Source organism: Apteryx rowi, unplaced genomic scaffold, assembly GCF_003343035.1.
Source record: "Apteryx rowi isolate R43461 unplaced genomic scaffold, aptRow1 scaffold_14, whole genome shotgun sequence".
Classification (NCBI taxonomy): Eukaryota; Metazoa; Chordata; class Aves; order Apterygiformes; family Apterygidae; genus Apteryx; species Apteryx rowi.
Window position 1 is genome coordinate 2687597 of NW_020447641.1, and position 18885 is coordinate 2706481.

Here is an 18885-nt window from a genome sequence, read left to right on the forward strand (position 1 = left end):
GGGAGCAGGCTCCTTGGGAGTCTCCAGTACCTCTCAGCTGTCTCCTGCTTGTGGTGTGGATGCTTGGTTCAGGCTCAGCTGTTCCCGGGGCACCACACTTGTTCTGCAAATGCAGAACTGCAGGTGGAGAAGGAGCCTTGGGAGATCACACAGGCAGGGGACTCACCTCTTCTCGGGACTTCCATTTCATGCTTTTTTCTTTGCTGGTAGAATCCAGTTTTCTTCTCCCCTCCCATCACATCCAAATTAATTCTACCCTCTGTTTTCATCATCATTGTGTCTCTTCCTCCTATAAACACAAGAATTTGGCAGCAGTTCTTGGAAACAAGAACAGAAGTTGCTAACATAGGAAGGATAATGCCAACAATGGGGCTTTATTTCCAAGCAACTACAACAATCATAGCATTAGGAAAGCTATACAGGGGACAGACACTTCAGCTCTTCAAACCTCATTCTTCAGCAAGAAACCTCTCCATAAGAAGTCAGATAAAGGGCATAATGTAAGTTGCATTTTATTAGACAGAGGTGGATTTGATACATGTTATGAGTATAGATCTTAATTTTCTATTCTTCTTGTTCAGACATGTTGAGTGTACAAGTTCCCATTTTTCAGTCAAGAAAAACACATTGCACAAAGCAGCTGCATTCAACAATACAACAAGATATGTATCATTGTTCACTTGAAGACTAGAAATGTGCCCAGAAATTTTTCAGTCATTCAGTATGCTAAAATATAGATAATAAAAAGAGTTAGTAAGTGTTTTAATGGTAAAATACAGTAAAAAAATTCAGGCGAATCTAGAATGAAAACTCATAGCTTCCTTTCTGTATGGCACCACTCCATTGTCTGATTATAAACTTGTAAAAGGCACCACACATTAAAACTGTAAAGCAAGTGAAAAAACAAAACCAAGCAACTTTCCATGACTTCCTTTCTGTACAAATACATATATCTTAAGGCAGATGTTTTATGTGCAAAATACAAGTATACAGGTAAAACCAATGTTGGTATCATATATTCTCATACTCACTTCTTCTTTTAGCAGTAACATTGGTGTCCAAATGTACAGTACATTGAAAACACTTTTCTCTAACAGAGCTCAAAATAGAAGGCAGACTGGAAATATGGCCCTGATAACAATTTAGTTTTTAAATCTGAAGAGCTTCTATGTAGACCCCTTAAAACATGTACAAACAGTCATTCTCTTTTTCTTGTTGTCTCTTCCTTTAGAAAGGTCCATATCAACTTGTTCACTATGTCAGGTTGATCCTGCTGGAGCCAATGACTGGCTTCAGACAAAATAGTTAATCTGAAGTGATTTTTAACATAAATCCGTGTAATTTCTGCCATCTCAACTTCCATAAATGCATCTCTTTCTCCCCATAACAGCAGGGTTGGCATGATGACTTCATGGTGCTGCAGAGGTAGGCAACTTTAAAAACAAAATACACTGAGTTTAGTCTTGCTTTAAAAAAAACAACAAAGACAGATTTAGTCAACTTAGCTTTTGAAATCAACATACAGTAACTTATTGCAAGCTTTCCAGGTTCCAAGATATCTTCCACAATACCAAAAAATTACTCCTGTGAATCAAAGTCCTTTAACTGTTTTTAAGGATGGTAACATTGTAAGAAGAAAATTTTACTGTAACATGTCTGTATCAGCAGCTGGTTGCAAACAGAGGTCTTATTTTTAGAACAAGAATGATGCTTCCTCATGATGCACAGCTCAGGAGATCTCTGCAAAAGGGAATGTAGAATAACATGGCCAGAATTTTGTACATCAGTAGTTCTTCCTTGGTTGATGAATGCTACGGCAAATTTCTGAACCTGTATTATTTACTCTAGCTTTTAATGAAACATGATGCTTTGAATCACAGTTAGAATACAGTGTTCAAGGCATCCTACTACCTGACCAGCCAAAGTGCTTTTCCTCCAAAAATGGTTGTTTGTCCAGGAAATGGCAGGCTGTTATTTTATCGCCTTTTTAAAGCACATGATGGAAGGTATCAGCTAGAGTGTCTCAGATCTGCTCAAAATTAAATATGGAGCAGTATGGCTAAAAGTATTTATAGAAAAAACCCTTCAATAGAACATTGATGTCTGCAGTGCTGAACTGAAGTCAGTTACATTCTCTCTGCTATGAGATTCATAAAAACATTCAAAATGCATCAAAGTTCCCAGTACAGACAGATACAGTATCTTTTTGAAGGCCTTGAACTTGTAAATCTAAACCTGTATGCAGTGAAATAAAACTGTTCCCTAAAGATTTGCACAGTAATAATCTGTTTAAAACCCCAACATCACCATCCAGAGCTTTTGTTTTTAATAAAAGGTCACTATAAATCATAATTTAGTTTTGACAATTATATATTGATCAGCATTTATTAGGCCAAACCTCCATATTTCTTAACAATTTCTCTGCATAAGGCATTGAACAACTGCTCTGTGTGGTGCTGGCACTAACCTGAATAGCATGCTGTATTCCCCCATGGAGAAAGTACATACCAAGCAGAATTACTGGTTGTGCAACTTAAAGGGGAAAAATATTGCAGGATTTTATAGCTATTGATGAATATAATAGTGATTGTTTTTCTAGCAAAATGACAGTTTTCAGCTCTTTTTTATTCTGATAAATACTATAATTAAGCAAAAGGCATATAGACAAAATTATTTATTATGTGACTGCAAGTTTTCTAATGTAAATGGGCTCTTCTTGTTTCCCATCCTTGTGTTTGTTTCTTGAAGAAACATAAAATCATAGATACTGAGTGGCAGAAACCTTAGAAAATCATTCTCTTGCCCTAAAGTGGCCTCAACCTACAGAAGGTATTTATCTTGCTTTTTCTTTAAGGTCTTCCAAGATGGCAATTCCATAACTCAGTGCTACACCAGTCCTTCCCTCTTCCTACCATTAGAAAGTTTTTCCTAATGTCTACAATGAATCTTTCTTGTGGAAATTTAAAACCATTGCTCATCTTATCCAGCAGGAATATGGAGAACAGATTATTCTCTTTTCCTATGCAATAGTCTCTTACATATTTAAAGACTGTTATAAAGACAGTCTTTCCTGAAAAATCACTGTATTCTTAAGACTGCTAACCTAGAAAAGCAATCATATAATTAAAATTAAAAGTTTGACCTTTTCTTTTTGAGCTCAGCATTCTGTATTCAATATTCTAATCAGACTGAATGTATTAGAAGCAAATGTAAAATAATACATGCTCTCTCAGGTTTGAATGATGAACTAGGAAAATTCAAAGTGGCTTTTGTAGTAGAGCATTTAGATCTCATTTTTCAAACTAACTGACAGAACACACTGAACCATAGCTTATTCGTGGTATTATTGTTAAAACTGATAATCTGATTCAGTGCATTTAGTATACTTAGATTAAGCTCTTTACCTCTTAACTTTCTAAGTATCCTGGATTTCTTCACTATTTATACTGTATATATATTTTTCACTACTATACAGTTTATTACTATTCTCCTGTAACTAAGTGCTGTGCAAAATTTGTAGCCTTGCTTAAGAAAACTCAACTGGGCTTTTTTACACACATTGCATAGATAAAACACTTATTTGTCATTTTTCATTGCCTATGAGGCACACTACATTTCTTTTCAGTCTGGAGTATAGAACATTACATTGTGTCTGAAGTTTCTAGAAATATCTTCTAACAAGAATTAACATGCAAATTTCACATTTAGAAACAGAAATACCAGTTGTGAAGTCTGTCTTTGAAAAACAGACTCAAACCTTCTATATGGTACTGTTGACCAGCAGTTCTTCTGTATTACTAAAGTATTTCCTAACTGCTACAAGAGTAATCCCGTTTTTTAAAAATGGTGTGGCAGAAGAAAATTCAAACTTCAACTGTTTATCTATCTCTTAAGTGTGAGACAAAAGCTTTCTGAGTATATTTTCAAAGGAGTTTGCATCTAAATTATAGACTATGGAATTACTGCTATGCTATTTATACAAAAATGTGTTGGTGATGGATGGATGGAACTAGATGATTTCAACATCTCTTTGATAATAACTTTCCAGTAGAATTAAGCTCTGAAGAGCCCAATACTCGAGGTGGACAGGTGGACAGTAACGGGTTGAAGCCTTTAACCCGCAGGTCCCCAGTGCCAGCCCACTGGGAGGTACAGTGAATACAAATTGTTAGAATCTAAATGCTGCTCAATGGCTTATGTGAGAAGTGAAAATTTCAATCCAGTTTTAGTATTTAATGATTCACATTCTAAGGTGACCATCAGAATTGGGGCAAGAACCAAGTGAGCTGAAGACCAATCTTTTTCTTTTAGTCCAAGGCCTGCTGCACTGTGGCTGATGTCACCTAAAAAGGCATCTTCCGAATTAAGTACAGTTATACTTTCGTTAGAAAAACAAACCAAGTAGTGTGTACACTCACAGGCACACACCAGTTAATAGCTCTATGGAGATACTTTCTGATTAATAACTGATATGAGACTTTTGTCTTGAGCCTGAAGAAGGTCTGAAACAATAGTTTTAGCACGTGCAACTGTTGCACTCATCTCATCTGAATCCCATAGCAATTCAGCTATCAACAAACACAAATATTTCACTGTTATTGTCAGGGAAGCATCTCGTTCACGTGCTCGCTCGCTGACGCGAGGTGCTGTGGCAACTGTAAGGAACAAGGTTCGGCGACTCGTGCTCCTGTAGCTCCTCATTAGCTCTACCCTAGAGGCTCCTGCAGTGCAGCTCGGTGGCCGGGGAGCAGCCACGCCGCCTCGCAGCTCCCGCCACCCTGGGGCATCCGCACCCCAGCTGATGGCATCAACCGCTCCCTGCATAGCTTTAAATAAGTATACTGCTACGAGCACAGCCACTTCTTTTTTTTTCCCATTGGTGTCTGCACTTAGTGTTCTCTTGTTTAGAAGAAAATAAATCACCTCTCTACTTCCTCTTTCCAGTTTTGTCTCTTAACCTGTACAAGAAGCATCTAGCTCAGATCCCCGTTTTTCTGTCATTATTTCCCTGTTGATTGTTCTCCTGCACAGTGACGACATGGAAGGCACAGAAAGAGCCAAAAGGGTGGCACTAAATTGGGGCTAGGGAAAATGAAAAGTTAATCTGCTTCTCTGATCTACTGTTTGAGTTCAGAGGAAGAAAAGAATTAGCATTATTAACAACACTGGGAAGCTTGCTTGTTGTTAGAGAAGCATGCAGCAGATTTAGCACTACTGCAGACTGGAGGCAGTGAGGGAATAAAGAGTTCAAACCCACTTCTCTTGGGGTATTCCTTAAAGTTAGAGCCACAAATCACACGTAGCATACATGCAGAAGTAACAACCTCCTGGCCCACAAAGCTTTTAGTGGATAAAAAGGGGGTGTCAGGCTTTAAAGCCAAGCCAACTCTTTCCAAGACAGTTAAAATCATTAGAAAACTTCTGGAGAAAAATAAAATAAATATTAAGCTTGCAAAATTGCTTCCTATCATGATATTCTGTCTTTTAGCCTGTACATGCTCCCTGCTATATATGCTCACTGCTGTCACCAAGTCTGATGAGACCTATGCAAGACAAAGAGAAAAAACATAGTTTTTTTTTCCTTTAGGGTTAACTACCAAAAAAAAAAAAAAAAAAAAAAAAAAAAAAAAAAATTTTTTTTTTCCTTTAGGGTTAACCAACAAAAAAAAAAAAAAAAAAAAATCAGCTAATCACCTTTCATAAAAGCCAGCCGAAACATGGTAAAATTAGAGAGAGACGTGGTTTCATAAAATGATAAAGAAAAGTGAGGGAAACTTACTTGGATCCTGTTGTTCTTCACAGAGCTTGTTACATAATATGAACTATAACATAAGCAGTTAATTGACATCAACTTATTATCATTTAGGGATGGATTTTTGTGGTTGCCTTGAGCTCTGCGAATGAGGAAGGGTCTTTTTTTGTTTTCTTAAATTTTGAAACAAAGATTTTCCTCAACAGCACACTGGTTGTTTCACTATCTTCTGTAGATATACCATATAATTCATTTTGCTTCACACTGCCTGACACTGAATGCATTTGTGAGCTGTTCAGACTTTAGGAACAGATTTGCCTTTTTCCTTCCTACCTTAGTGGCAGAAGATACAATAACATTTTTGGCCTCCAGAGGTCTCTAAAATATTTTACCTGGTTTCAGAATGTTACACTGACCTGAAAATATTTCTGTAATGGTTAATGGGTCCAGTTAATGCTCCAGGTTGTGAAAAGACATAGAGATAAGCTTCAATATCCTCTGCTGTTAATCTGCAGCCTTTCCTTCCAATTCCAGTGGCCTGGCTGGTAAATAAATTTTTCAGAACCTAGAAAGTGAAAAATAAAAAGCCATGACCTAAGATATCTAGAAAAGGCTATTTCTCTCCTTCAGCAGGACACATCTTTCTAAAATCTATCTATATTTTTGGAATATAACGAATGGTTCAAATGTTTTTCAGAGAGCCATAAGTAAAGCATACAATATACTTATCTCTGGTATAATTTACTTCAGAAGAATAAAGTACAGACAAATACCCATATTACCAAGTTACTCAGTTCTGGGTCCTCCCCTGTCACCTGTGACAGGCAAAGGCAAGTTTAATGCACAGATTTGTCCTGGAGATGGACCCCAGCAGCCGAGAGAGCGGGAGGGAGAACGAGACGGGCCRCCCCAGGCTGTGTCCTCCCCGCGCGTGCCGCCTTTGCAGCACCGCTGCGAGCTCTGTACTACACCGCATACGCGGAGGAGGATGCAAGCCTTGAGGTGCTTTTTCCCTTTCCATACATTTGCATTCGTTTTTTTAAGGTTATACAAGATATTGGCCCTACTGGTTACTCAGGCAGAATTAGTCACCCGGCAGAATTTGATAACCAGATTCCCGGCCTGCCTGCCCTGCGTCAGGCAGTGAGGGACAGGGGGGTGTCCTGCTGCACACAGGAGCTTCTGCAAAGTCAGGAGGAGCTCCCCAGGCACCACATGTGTCCCACTGGCATGGACACAAGTAATATGCAACCAGCTGACTGCCTAGGAGGAGAAATGCGCTCTAGTCCTGTAGGTTAAAAGTACATACCTAAGCACCTGCCCGAAACGCAAAAGCAAGAGTGAATCCTACACAGAGAGTACTAAATACTTATATCTGCACATGTATTAGTCTGTTTAATACTCCACTAGCCTAAAAGAAACACATAAAGCTGAAGGAAAAACAGAAAACATCTTATTTTTCTCCAGTAACTATATTATATAGTAACACCAGAAAGGATCAACGCAGGTGGCAATTGTTCCACCACTCACAGTTCAATATATAAACAAGAGCACTCATTTTTCTCACCTTGAAATCATTTACTGTAAACATGAATTCAGGAAACCATGGCATTTGGAAAAAGAAGTAGTAACCAGATTTAATCAATTGTGATGGATGTCGTAGAATGTATTCTGAAACAAAAATGCCCATGAATTAAAAATGAAAACTGATGACTCAAACAAAATTACTGTTAATATCACTACTTTTTAAACTTAAAGGAATGTTTTAAAAGTATTACGTTAGAACATGCTTTATGACAAAAGATGATTATTGTTTCAGGAGTAAGTATATGATGTGCCTATTAAAATATACTTCTTTTATTTTATGTGTTAATAGAAATAGAGAGCAAAACAGAAGCCTGCCAAAGATTAGGTGAGAGCAGTGACACTGAAGGGTTTCATAACTTGTTTTCACTTAAAGTTCTATTTGTGCTGGTAGTCCAAAGCGTTTTTTCAGCTGTGGAATAACAAAGACATAAATGCAAGTGTTTCTTCTGTCTTTAAGTTTTTCTCCTATCAAAAATGTGATGCACAGAAATCCATAGATGATAATCCATTTACATTGTTAAAGACGGTATCAATCCTGCTCATGAAAGGACACAGTTTTTCTAGCAGTATTCTTTCTTGGCAATTTCAAGAACCATAATCAAGATTACAGAGTGTCACTTTTGAAAGACATTGAAGACATATATAACAACAAAAAAAAAGATGTAGCTGAATTTACATTGTCTCTCTTTTTTGAAATTGTAATTTTGCATCTCCAATGAGTTGCAAGAGCCAACACTGACATTCAAATATCTAACTGCCTCGGAGCAAGCACAGAATGTAGGCAGGTACTGGGTAGGAGTCTAGAACCTATCCTTGACAGATGCAAATTCAAGAAGGCAACATTTCATTCCCCAAATAGGAGACAACTCTGAAATATTAATTCCAACAGTGAATGAAAATTGGTTTTAAAACAAAGCAAATTTAAGTCTCAGCTATCTTCTAAACATTTATACCTTATACATTCCTAAATTGCATCAGCTATTATGTTTTTCCTTCGATGGACCATCATCAGTACCGCTCACTTGACCTTTCTGCACTCATATGTTACTAATATGTTTATGAGGGTGTTAGTAAGCTAACATATTTTCGGTATTGCCTGATATCTAAAATTTTTGTTTAATATTTTAATTTTGCAAGGAGGACCACAGAGATCTCTTCAATACTGCAAAAAGCTAACTCACCATTTGCTAATAGGCAGACTTCCCACCTCACTGCTGAGCATAACTAATAAACAGATCTGTTACCAGTCCTTTGATGTTAGGACATATGAATGCAGTGGGAAGTCAAGAAATCCTGAGATGGAAACCATAAGGAAGAAACTATCGAAAATCTAGTATCATAACTGCTATCAGTTAACAACAGGAAATGACATGCATTAAGTGACTAAGTGATTACAATTTGCACAAAGTAGTGATATGTAAAGCACAAGACCAAAGATCAAGTAATTTCAAGTGAGACGTACAATAAGAAGTATGGTAATCCCTTAGGAGTGGCTGAGAGTATTTTAACTCTTACTATGGAATTAAATGTATAAATAAAAAAAGAATTTGACTTTTATCATAGTAAAGAATATGGTAATAATTACAAGCAGAACAGTCAATTTATAAGCAGTGTATTTTTCACAGAAGAACAAATTTGATCCAGGGAGACTGTCTCAAGCTACAGAGCAGATTTTGTACTTTAACAAGTATGCAAACAAATACTAAGAAAGCCTATAGTAAAATGTATTTTGTTTCTATACAGGCTGGCTCCTGCTCTCAGGGAAAATACTGTAAAACCTCTTGCTTGCTCCAGTGGTGGAGAACAGACCTCTTCTGCGGTAAGTGAGGTTTAATTACCCATCAAAATGTTCTTTAATGTGTTAGAAAGGTGGCCAAGAACATTGTGAGAGCAGTAAGTGTGAATGGTTCTGATTCCAGTGACCTTACACCAGGGAAGGTCACATTTACATTCAGTTGAGATGAAAATTAAAGCCTCACTGAATATTCTTAACTATCTTAATAGAAAAAGGATGAGGTCAGCAATTGAAGAAATTAAAATCAGTGAGATATTACTGTAATTTTAAATAGTGAAAGTAGATCTAATCCCTATGAAATTTTTTTAACTCTGGGTAGTAGACAAACTCAAAGCCTATCACACCACAAATTCTACTAGGATACCTAAATCCTTGCTTCATCTCACTGCTAGTATGTTCCTGAGCCTCTAGTAAATAGCCTGGAAAGGTTGTCTTGTTCCAATGAATATTGTACAAGATCATGAAGTTTCACTTGTCAACTAAATCAGGATTAAATTCTAAAAATCTGATTCTCATTCATACAGAGGCTGTTTTATAAAGTTCTAATAATGCAGTGAGGCCTTAACCTAGATGTAATGCAATATATACCCACGTTCAGAGAACTTTATCCTGTCAGAATGGTATAAAAGAGATTCATGTATAAGAAAATTAGGTTTCTGGACCTTCAAGGATTAACAAAAAAATTAGTAAGTTTGCTTGCAAGTTCTCCCACTTCCTACAATAAATCATTTCCAAAATTAAAATACTTGGTACGTTAGTATTTCATGAAATAGGGTCCAGCTTGTGAGAKGCACTGAATACTGGTAACTTATCTGCTGAATATGTTACTAAAAGCMAGTAGTTTGTTCCTCTTCAAGTCCACTCAAAGCAGAGACAATCTTAATGAAAATACAAATATTCTGGATTAACATAAGACTACTATAAAACTCACCTGTAAACACAGAAGGATGAGGGAAATTAACCACAATCAGTTTAGTCACCATTTCTGGGTAACAGATAGCCACTAACCAAGCGATCATTCCTCCCCAGTCATGGCCAATCAGCACACACTTGTTGTATCCTGCCACATAAACACAGATCTGGATTTTATTTCAGTGCCATTTGTATCCATACAAATTATCACATACAGTAACTGTTAGATAAAACAGGTGGTCCAGCACATTTGTTAACATAACTATTTCATACTGCACTGCTTCCATTACTAATGGCCAAAAAAATCAGTGCACTGTTATCGTTAAAATTTTAACACACAATTAAAATTATTTAATTTGGCTTTGATTACACTTTGACCATACTATGTCAATGTCAAACTAAAGACATTCATGTATCCAAATGGCCACACTGTTCACATCTCAGCCAATGCAGGTTCAAATACACAATTCAACTTGCAGTCATTATAATGCATGCACACTTGTCGTGTTTGGAGAGTTTGGAGTGTGAAACTACAGGCAGAAAGACTGTGAGATCTGAGCCCTTCCTGAATAAAACTGATCTGTATGAATTGGTTTAAATATGGGAGGTGATCTAAGCACTAAACATCATCATTATGCAAAAAGTGGGAGTTATACTTATGCATACACACACACGCATTTATATATACTTAGCAGGCCCATAGCACTTCTCCATGTCCTGTTTTGATGACAATCTTTAAAGTTCTCAGCATTCACCTACTCATCCTTCCACTGATGAAAGTGGGAATTTTACTACTAACAGGAAGAAAAATCATGACTGTGTTTTTGAAAGCTTGACCCTTCCTTTTTTAACTAGTCCTGGAATACATACCATGTTGTCAGAGACCATCACATTCCCCATTGAATATGGCAATACTGAGCAGACATGTGCCAAATCAAATGTGTAAAAGCCAAACTCTTTCAAATTCTGACAGAAATTTGGACACAGTTGTTAAACCACCTTTAAACCCCTGTTGAATGGAAATCTCTTTGAGCACTTTTGATATAATCAGGCTCTCCAGAAGAATTTACCTTGGGTTTAGAACAAACAAAGATAACAAGCCTCAGAAATATCTTTTCCAGAATTTTTTAAAACCCTCTGAAATTGCATTATGACGACAGCACTTCACCAGCATAACTATGGCATTACCATGGAAATTAACAGAACCAGAGAAGGTTCGAAACTGTAAACCCAGTGTGGGGCTGCCCGCCCAGTCTTTTGACAATATTCAAACATCACAAGCAAATCCTAAATTCAAGCCGTAGGACTGCATCATTGCTTTACAATTTATGTGAAATGCAGTAAGTATTTTCACTATCCTTAGAGTATCCTGGGAAAGAAAATGATTCAGAGAGTGACAATCTAATTCCTTGTCTTGCTATCGGTATGGAGGGGAAATAATTTTCAGTAGGTGCTACAATTTATCCCCAGAACAGCTACGCTTCGTGCTGAGCTGGATGGGCAAATTTTGCAGAGCTGCTTCAGTTCCAGGCTGTTACTCAGTGTATTTGGCACAGGGAGCAATACGTCCCTTGTTCTCCATTCTTTTCTCCTCGCTGCTATATAAGACAGAGTGATTCAGCTCTTGAGAACCGACTACTGTGCAGGAGTAATATTTTGGGATTTTTTTTTTTTTTAATACAGCACGTGTACCGTCATCATTTTTACAAAATCCAGCATATTTATTCCATATTGTATGTGCCAGAAAAATTTCAACTGATTTCAATTCTTTTGTCTGCAAGTGCTATTAGACTCTAATCCACAGTAGTATTCATTAAGTGCAAGTGTTAGGAGTAAGTGAAGATCTTTGTAGTCAGGAGAAAAGATCATAGGATTGTGATGCTGGATTTCACAGCACACATGGAAGATTCTTTTTAAAACTCACGATGGAAAATTGTCTTTACATATTGTTTATACTGACATAAACATCAGGATTTGAAAACAAATCTTCTTCATTGATATTGATAATAGTCCATAAGATATGAGAATCCTTAACTATATATCGATATATATCTATAATGTGTATCTATTAAAGAGAATGCAGTTTTTTAAAATCAAGAATAGATATTTTGGTTTTTTGCCAGAAAGTTAAATAGTCTGAGTTGAGCAGTTTGTCTTCTACTAACGCACCTAGAGATTCCAAAATGTCCTTTATATCTGTTATCAGGCAATCTAACTTGTAATTTTCTTTGTGAGAAGGAGCATCTGTTTCTCCATAGCCTCTCAAATCCAGGGCCACCACTCGATACTCGCTTTTAAATTCCCGCAGTTGATGGCGCCAAGAATACCTAACAAAGGGGAAAAAAAAGTTGGAGTTACAAGGTCAAGCAGGATGATAGTAAAATGCAGTCAATCCTACTGCTCCCAAATAGCTGAGGATGAGTTATTTGGCTTTGTTTGCAGTGAGCTTCTCTTCTCCGTGTGGTGAGCCGGTGGTCCTTTACAGCTCCTGGCGCTCTAGGCTCCCTTCCTCGGTTCCCCCGTGAGGAAGCACAGCTGCCCAGAAGGGGATGCGGCCAGAGCCTGGCTGCTTCCACAGCTGCTGGAGCTGTCGGGCTCCCTTTGCTGCAAAGCAAGCAAGCTTAAACCAGAGCGCACAGAGGACTGGTCTGTTTTATCCTTGCAGCCACTATAGTACCAAGAAATAACAGTCTGAAAGCTTTTCTCTTCTCCCCAGCTTCTTCTGGGGGTTGGAAGAAGGGTTGGATGGAGAAGGGAAGCATGCCTCAAGGGACAGATATTTTTTTCCTTTTCAGAAAAGGCATGTCAGATAATTCATACAGTAATTAAACTGAAGAAAGAAATATGATGAATAACAAATGAACTTGGTCAACCGCTATGGTTTATATTATTACTACTTTATCTATGTCTCTATATTACCAGAATTGTTCCAGAGCAATCTCTCAATGTGTTGGTACTACACAAAGCATTTCATTGCTTGTGCTTCTGTGGAAAAGAGGGATAAAATTACACACATTAAAAGACATGCAAAATGAAGAACTCAGGCAAAGGCTTAGGATATTCTTCATTCTGTAAAAGTAAGTAGTGAATGGATGAATAAGTAATGAATGGATGAATACAGTATAAAGCTAAAATAATACAAAAATGGCAAACCTGATGCTGCAAGAACTACCTGACCTTCAACTGTTATTGAAATCAATTAAAATTGTGACTAGCCAGTACCAAGAAAGTAAAAATCTTATCTTATACTGTAATTCAAAGATACATGAAAAACATGATCCTTCTAGGCATATATAACAATGGCTGAATCCCTCTTTGCTAGGATCTAACTTTTACTTCTGGCCTTGTTTCAGAAATCTCAGATAAATTATATAAAGCTTTTGGATCATCAGTTATCATAAGTGAGATGCATGGAATTCTACCTGAATTCAAACTGTGCTTACATTAGATCTTTGTCTCTTCCACTTTAGCTTTGCCTCCAGTATATTAGGGTTTTTGAACATAACATAAGAAATATTACAATAACACTCTTTAATTATAGAAATCTGTATTCATGTAAACAGAACAGTCGTCACCTTTTTGTTTCAGTACCATGTAATGCAAATATAAGATTTACAACAGGTCTCCAGGAATGAAAAATTTAAAAGTCATTTTATACCGACTTGGAAGCTGAATTTGCCATGGTAACTGTCAGAGCTATCATATATATTTCAGCAAGAAGAAACAAGGCCCATAAATAAATAAAAAATATTTTTGTTTCTAGACGCATGCCTACTTGCTATCCCCATATCCTGTTTTCACAACAGTCTGCCAATCACTAAATGTCTGACCGTACGGGTAGGTTTTACATTCGCATTCACAGAACTCCTGTTACCACATAGGAAACACTACTCAGACAACTGCTTCACAAGCAGGATTTGGAAAAGGTGGTAAATGCCTTTGTTTTCATAAGACTGAATAATGGAAACTATTTTATGATTTTCTGATCACATTATTTCTGGAAGGCAACTTGTACAAAACTCAGCAGCTCACACACATCCATACAGACACCCAGCTATCTCACATTATGCTCACTTTGAAGTATTTTAATATTGTCTTTCTATAAAATTTGTATTGATTTTCAAGTTCTTAGGCATCTAAGGCTCTTAATGGCTCTGGTGCATTATATACTTAAATGATCTTTTATCTTAAGACATTCACAATCACTCACCAAGGTCAGTATTCGCTGGTTATAGTTCTTCTAGTTATAACCTTGAGACATTTGAAGGCAGAGGATTTGGTAATTAAGATTTGTAACTGTGAAACATAGCCATTTCTTTTTCCAGCCAAACAATACAAATTTGATACTGCTTTAAATGGCTCTTAAATTGTGATTATTTTATCTTGTGCTCTCAAAACAATCTCAATTCTTGCATAAAAAATTCTACACAGATTGAGTAACAAACCAACATCAGTATTTGTAGTGTGCCTATTTTATAAACTATTTGCATGGTTTTTTTTGTTTTTAAAAACAGCTATATAAACTATGCTATTGGTGGCAGCAATGACCTACATACAAGTTTCTTATTCATTATTCCATTCCATTTGAGTTGTCAGATAATATAATACAATATATTAATTGTCATTTAAAGCGTGACTCACTGTTCTAAAATGTAAAAATGGCTTTCTGGATTTTGGAAACAATATACTGAATCTTAGTAGAATATGTATATAAAATGCTAAATTTTGCGTATCACGCCCACTGTAGGGGAAATTATCTGTAGTCTCAGCTGTCTTTTTGTGTTAGAACACACATTATGCAAGATATGCATATTTTTTGCATAGAAAATGCAAACTCCCCCTAATCTAACTGACTGATTTTAATCTATGTTTACATTTTTTATCCCATTAGTTAGCAAGTTATTATTAGAAAAATCTGCTTCTTCAAAAGTTTATCTGAAAAAAATAAATACGATTTTTTACCATCATCCTCAATGCAATCATCCTCAAGTACTTACAGGAAACTGCTGTGGGAAGAGAACTGACCTCTCTTTTACCTGGGTCAGATCAACATGAGGCCGGCTTGAAAGATCACAGTTCCAACAGCGGAGCCTAGCTCCACAGCGAATTTAGAATGGAAAAGGATCGTTTACTTGCTGAATTACTGGCATCACCACTTCCTCTGTTCCCTTATTGATTTTTAAGGTGCAAGTTCTGTAAACCATGCTTCACTGGTTAAATCTGGCAATGACAGCCCAAGCAATTTGGTTAAAACATTAGACATGTGACTGCTTTCCATTGTTGTAAACAAACATTTAGGGTTGGTTTTGATTCATTGCATATCTTCATGTATCTGCAGATGCCATCATTCATCTTATGATGAACTAATAATAGAGCCTTTTTCCCTGAGTAGCGTTCTGAAATTAGGCTGTTCAAGACTGTAGAACTTAGAGTTCTTCTCCCCCTCCTCCAGTTAAAACTTCACGTATATTATTTTTAACAAATGCAGCAATCCATACTGTACGTAACATATATGGATTCTCATTTTAGCACCCTCTGCTATGGTTCCTAATTTTAACCATAACAGGACAAATGTTTTTTCTAAACAGGAAATTAATTAAAAATAAGCAATTCCTCCCCAAAGTATGAAGAAAAGCGTACATTCTTGGGGAAAAAAATGGATTTGCAGTGGAAGAAGGGTGGTTGGTTTGAGTTAGGCTGCAGGAATTATCTTCTGGACGTTGCAGTTAAAAACAGTTTCAGTCACTTGTTCCCTCCTAGAACTTAATACTACTAGTATGCATCATTACAACAGATCCCCCTGGGGATACCTAAGGTGAGATGACCACTCCCAGGTATCTCAAGCAGCCTCTTTTATACAAGCAAAGCAAGCAGGGAGTTTTACCAGAACTCTGGAAAGCCATGGAGCAGCAGCATGAGCGGTTTACCCCTTTCTCCCGCAGCCACGTAGTGGAACCTTAGCCCGGAATCCTAAAAGGAAAGAAAAAGAAGCGTTTTTATTGCTGCACTGAATTGTTACTGATACTGGGATTTGAGAGGAAATATGGTTCAGACAATAGTCTAAGAAACAATTTATTGCCCCTGAAAAAACCCGTATTGCTTCCCCTTGAAGCTGAAGTCGCCTGTGTTTCTGAGATGAGGCGATCTGCTCCGCGGCGGCAGAGCCGAGTGTCCCACCCTCAACGCCCCAGCGCCTTCCAAGGAGGACCCCCTGTGCCACGTGCTGCTGACCGCGTGCCAGTTCAGCCAGGAGCACGCTAACACTTCTGAAAGAGCACTGCCAGGGCTGGTGCCCACGAAATGCAGGTTCTTCCAGAAGCGAGCACCTTCCTCTCAGACACCCATCATATACTTGATGGGAAGACTTAGTAAAGTATACCTTAAATGCACTGTCAATCTTGTCAGCTAATTTATGGTATAGTCAGCTATTTAAAACTAGATCACATTGCAATCTGGCATAATAAAGGGCTGCATAGATTTTTAAAAAACAAAAGTGATCAAAATTAAGATAACTAGAAAGTAAGTGGGTTTTGCTTATTTTTACTATTCTAGGTTTCAGACTTGCTTCAGAAGAAACAGTCCTAATGCGATTCACCCTCTTCCTACCCTGTCTATAGTCATTCTTTCTGATGCACCTTTTAAGGACATGGGTCTTACTAGGATTACCAATAGCCAAGTTGCTTGTTGCCAGCAGTCCAGAGGTTGAACATTGAAACGCCATTGAAAAGAATGGATGTGCACAAGCTTACACTAACTCAAGGTCAAACCTGGCAGAATTTAAATAAGCTGAAATTATGACCTAACAGGTTTACTGAATTCTTGCACAGACATGGATACAGAAGTTGGGAAAGACTTAGCTTACAAAATATAACATGCTGTTTAGGAACCACGTGAAGGAAACTGCAAGAAGAAAGGTCATACATCTCCTGAACAAATGTCACAGATGGCAGTCTCTGCTACTTAAGGGAGGAAAAAAGCACATGGTCAGCTCGTGCCTTTGCCTGTATATCAAGAGCTTACGCCATGTCCAGGATCACAAATGCATAGAAAACCAAGCTTTTCTTGCCACAGATGCTTCAAATTCTCTGAGCTACCTTAGCACTGTTAAATCCCTGACCAGCCACAGAATCATTAACTGACATCTTGGTACTCGGAAGGGCTCTCAAAACAGAACGCCTGTTTTCTCTTTTTCATACTCACTGTAGATTTAATAGGGACTTTTTGCTAAGCTCTTCCCACAGTTATACTGGTGTTTCTTCTCCGGGATGCCAATGAAGCTGGAGTCCCCCCAACTCGGTGGGAGCAGATATTAGTGGTACCAGTATCTATAGGTTTCTAAGTACTTCATCTCTTCTTGGTAAACTTTAGGGCCATTACATCACCTTCGCCATCCCCTGCATCACTTCTTTGATCCCAGAGGTTTCTCCCCCTCCTCAGATTCCCAGTTCAGTGCGTAGCTGGTAAGCGCCTCTCCCTCCCACCGCTTTCAGTCGGTGTCCTTTAGGAATTTACCCTCAATGACTTTATTTCAATCTACTTATTGCTTTTAAGGACATCGCCTTTACTCATACAAGTTCAGCCATCACCTGTACACTTTACCCTCCCATTCCGTAAGTATTTTTGCCCCCCAAGCCCATGCTGTCTCACCATCTTCCCAGGGAGCCCAGGCTGCAGTTTAAATGCCACAAGCCCCGGACCAGTGCCACCATCTACCTTTCCAGCTGCTCCCTGCTGTGCATCACTGCAACAACCTTCGCAGCCCCCGCAAACAGGGACAGGACGTTGCCATCTTTGTTGAAACATGTGCTCTTTTTTCTTTGTTTCATGGGACTCTGTGTGAACTGTATGAACTAGGTGTTCAGAGGGCAACACGCTGGCCTGCTGTTGCACAGGGCACGCGGGTTGCATGGTTCTGAGAGGAACGCGCAGCCGTGATAGCGACCACTCCACTGGCCTCCCATGCGCTCTTCATTATGGCCATACCCCTCGCTTCCCCAGGAACCCGCTCATTTACTGCATGGTGCTATACAAAAGAAGAATACAGCTTTAGAGCAAAAAAGCATGCACATGCTGCCTAATGATGTTGGAAAAAGAGCAAAATGGAATAATGAGAAACGAGAATCCTTAATAATTTAAGTTTTTGTTTGGCACAAGGCACTCTCCACAGATTCCAGAAAAGTCAGAGCTTAGAGCTCATTTTATTAAAAATAGCATGTTACAAAATGTGCGGCGTGCTCCTTGCTCATGTATACCTACAGATGGAAGCAAGCTCACGCAGCCCCACTTAGGCGTTCACAGGAGTGCTCACGACTCTCGCTTCCCAGGCTGCAGTCGTGACAGCGGCCTAAAGACTGACTCAAGACATCACTGCACAGCTGGGCAGAGCCCCACTGCTAGCTCCGCACCTGCCTGCACGCGGGGCAGCAGCGACCGCACACTGCCGCGGCCTCTGCCGAAGCCCTGCCACCCGCACACAGCGGCAAAGGCCACAGCAGGGCACAGGAACATGTGCATGCATGCCTGTGTGCATACGAGCATGCATGTGGGCCAGTGTGCATGCACAGGAGAGCACATGTGCATGCACAGGAGGGCGTGCATGTACACATGCACAGGAGGGCRTGCATGTATGCCTGCATGTGTGCATGCATAAGAGCATACATGCACATGTGTGTGCATGCATAGGACAGCATACATACATGTGTGGGTGCAGGCACAGGACAGCATACATGCCCAGGTCAGCACACAAGCAGCGCGTGTGCATGCCCCGGAGAGCACGCACACATGCAGGCACGCACACGCCCAGGTCAGCACGCCTGCAGCACGCGCGGCTGCGCGCCCA

General features: G+C 38.7%; 1 protein-coding gene across 1 annotated transcript; it reads right to left on the reverse strand.

Moving 5' to 3' along the window:
• Positions 1–497: 497 nt before the first annotated feature.
• On the reverse strand, positions 498–17954 carry EPHX4 (epoxide hydrolase 4). The gene is made up of 7 exons (XM_026057592.1): positions 17694–17954; positions 15931–16016; positions 12216–12373; positions 10066–10194; positions 7320–7423; positions 6169–6317; positions 498–1433 (listed from the first exon to the last, which is right to left on the reverse strand). Exons 1-7 carry the CDS (start codon positions 17952–17954, stop codon positions 1199–1201), a joined length of 1122 nt encoding a protein of 373 aa, XP_025913377.1. The 3' UTR covers positions 498–1198.
• Between the last annotated feature and the right edge of the window lie 931 nt (positions 17955–18885).

What these genes read in the sequence shown, in the direction of transcription:
- EPHX4 (XM_026057592.1), bottom strand. Translation starts at nt 17,954, where the DNA reads ATGCAACCCGCGTGCCCTGTGCAACAGCAGGCCAGCGTGTTGCCCTCT. An exon ending in CATGGCTTTCCAGAGTTCTG is followed by an intron (nt 12,374 to 15,930) that starts GTAAAACTCCCT and finishes CCCCTTTGTTAG; the next exon opens with GTATTCTTGGCGCCATCAAC. An exon ending in CATTACAGAAATATTTTCAG is followed by an intron (nt 1,434 to 6,168) that starts GTCAGTGTAACA and finishes TTGTTTTTAAAG; the next exon opens with TTGCCTACCTCTGCAGCACC.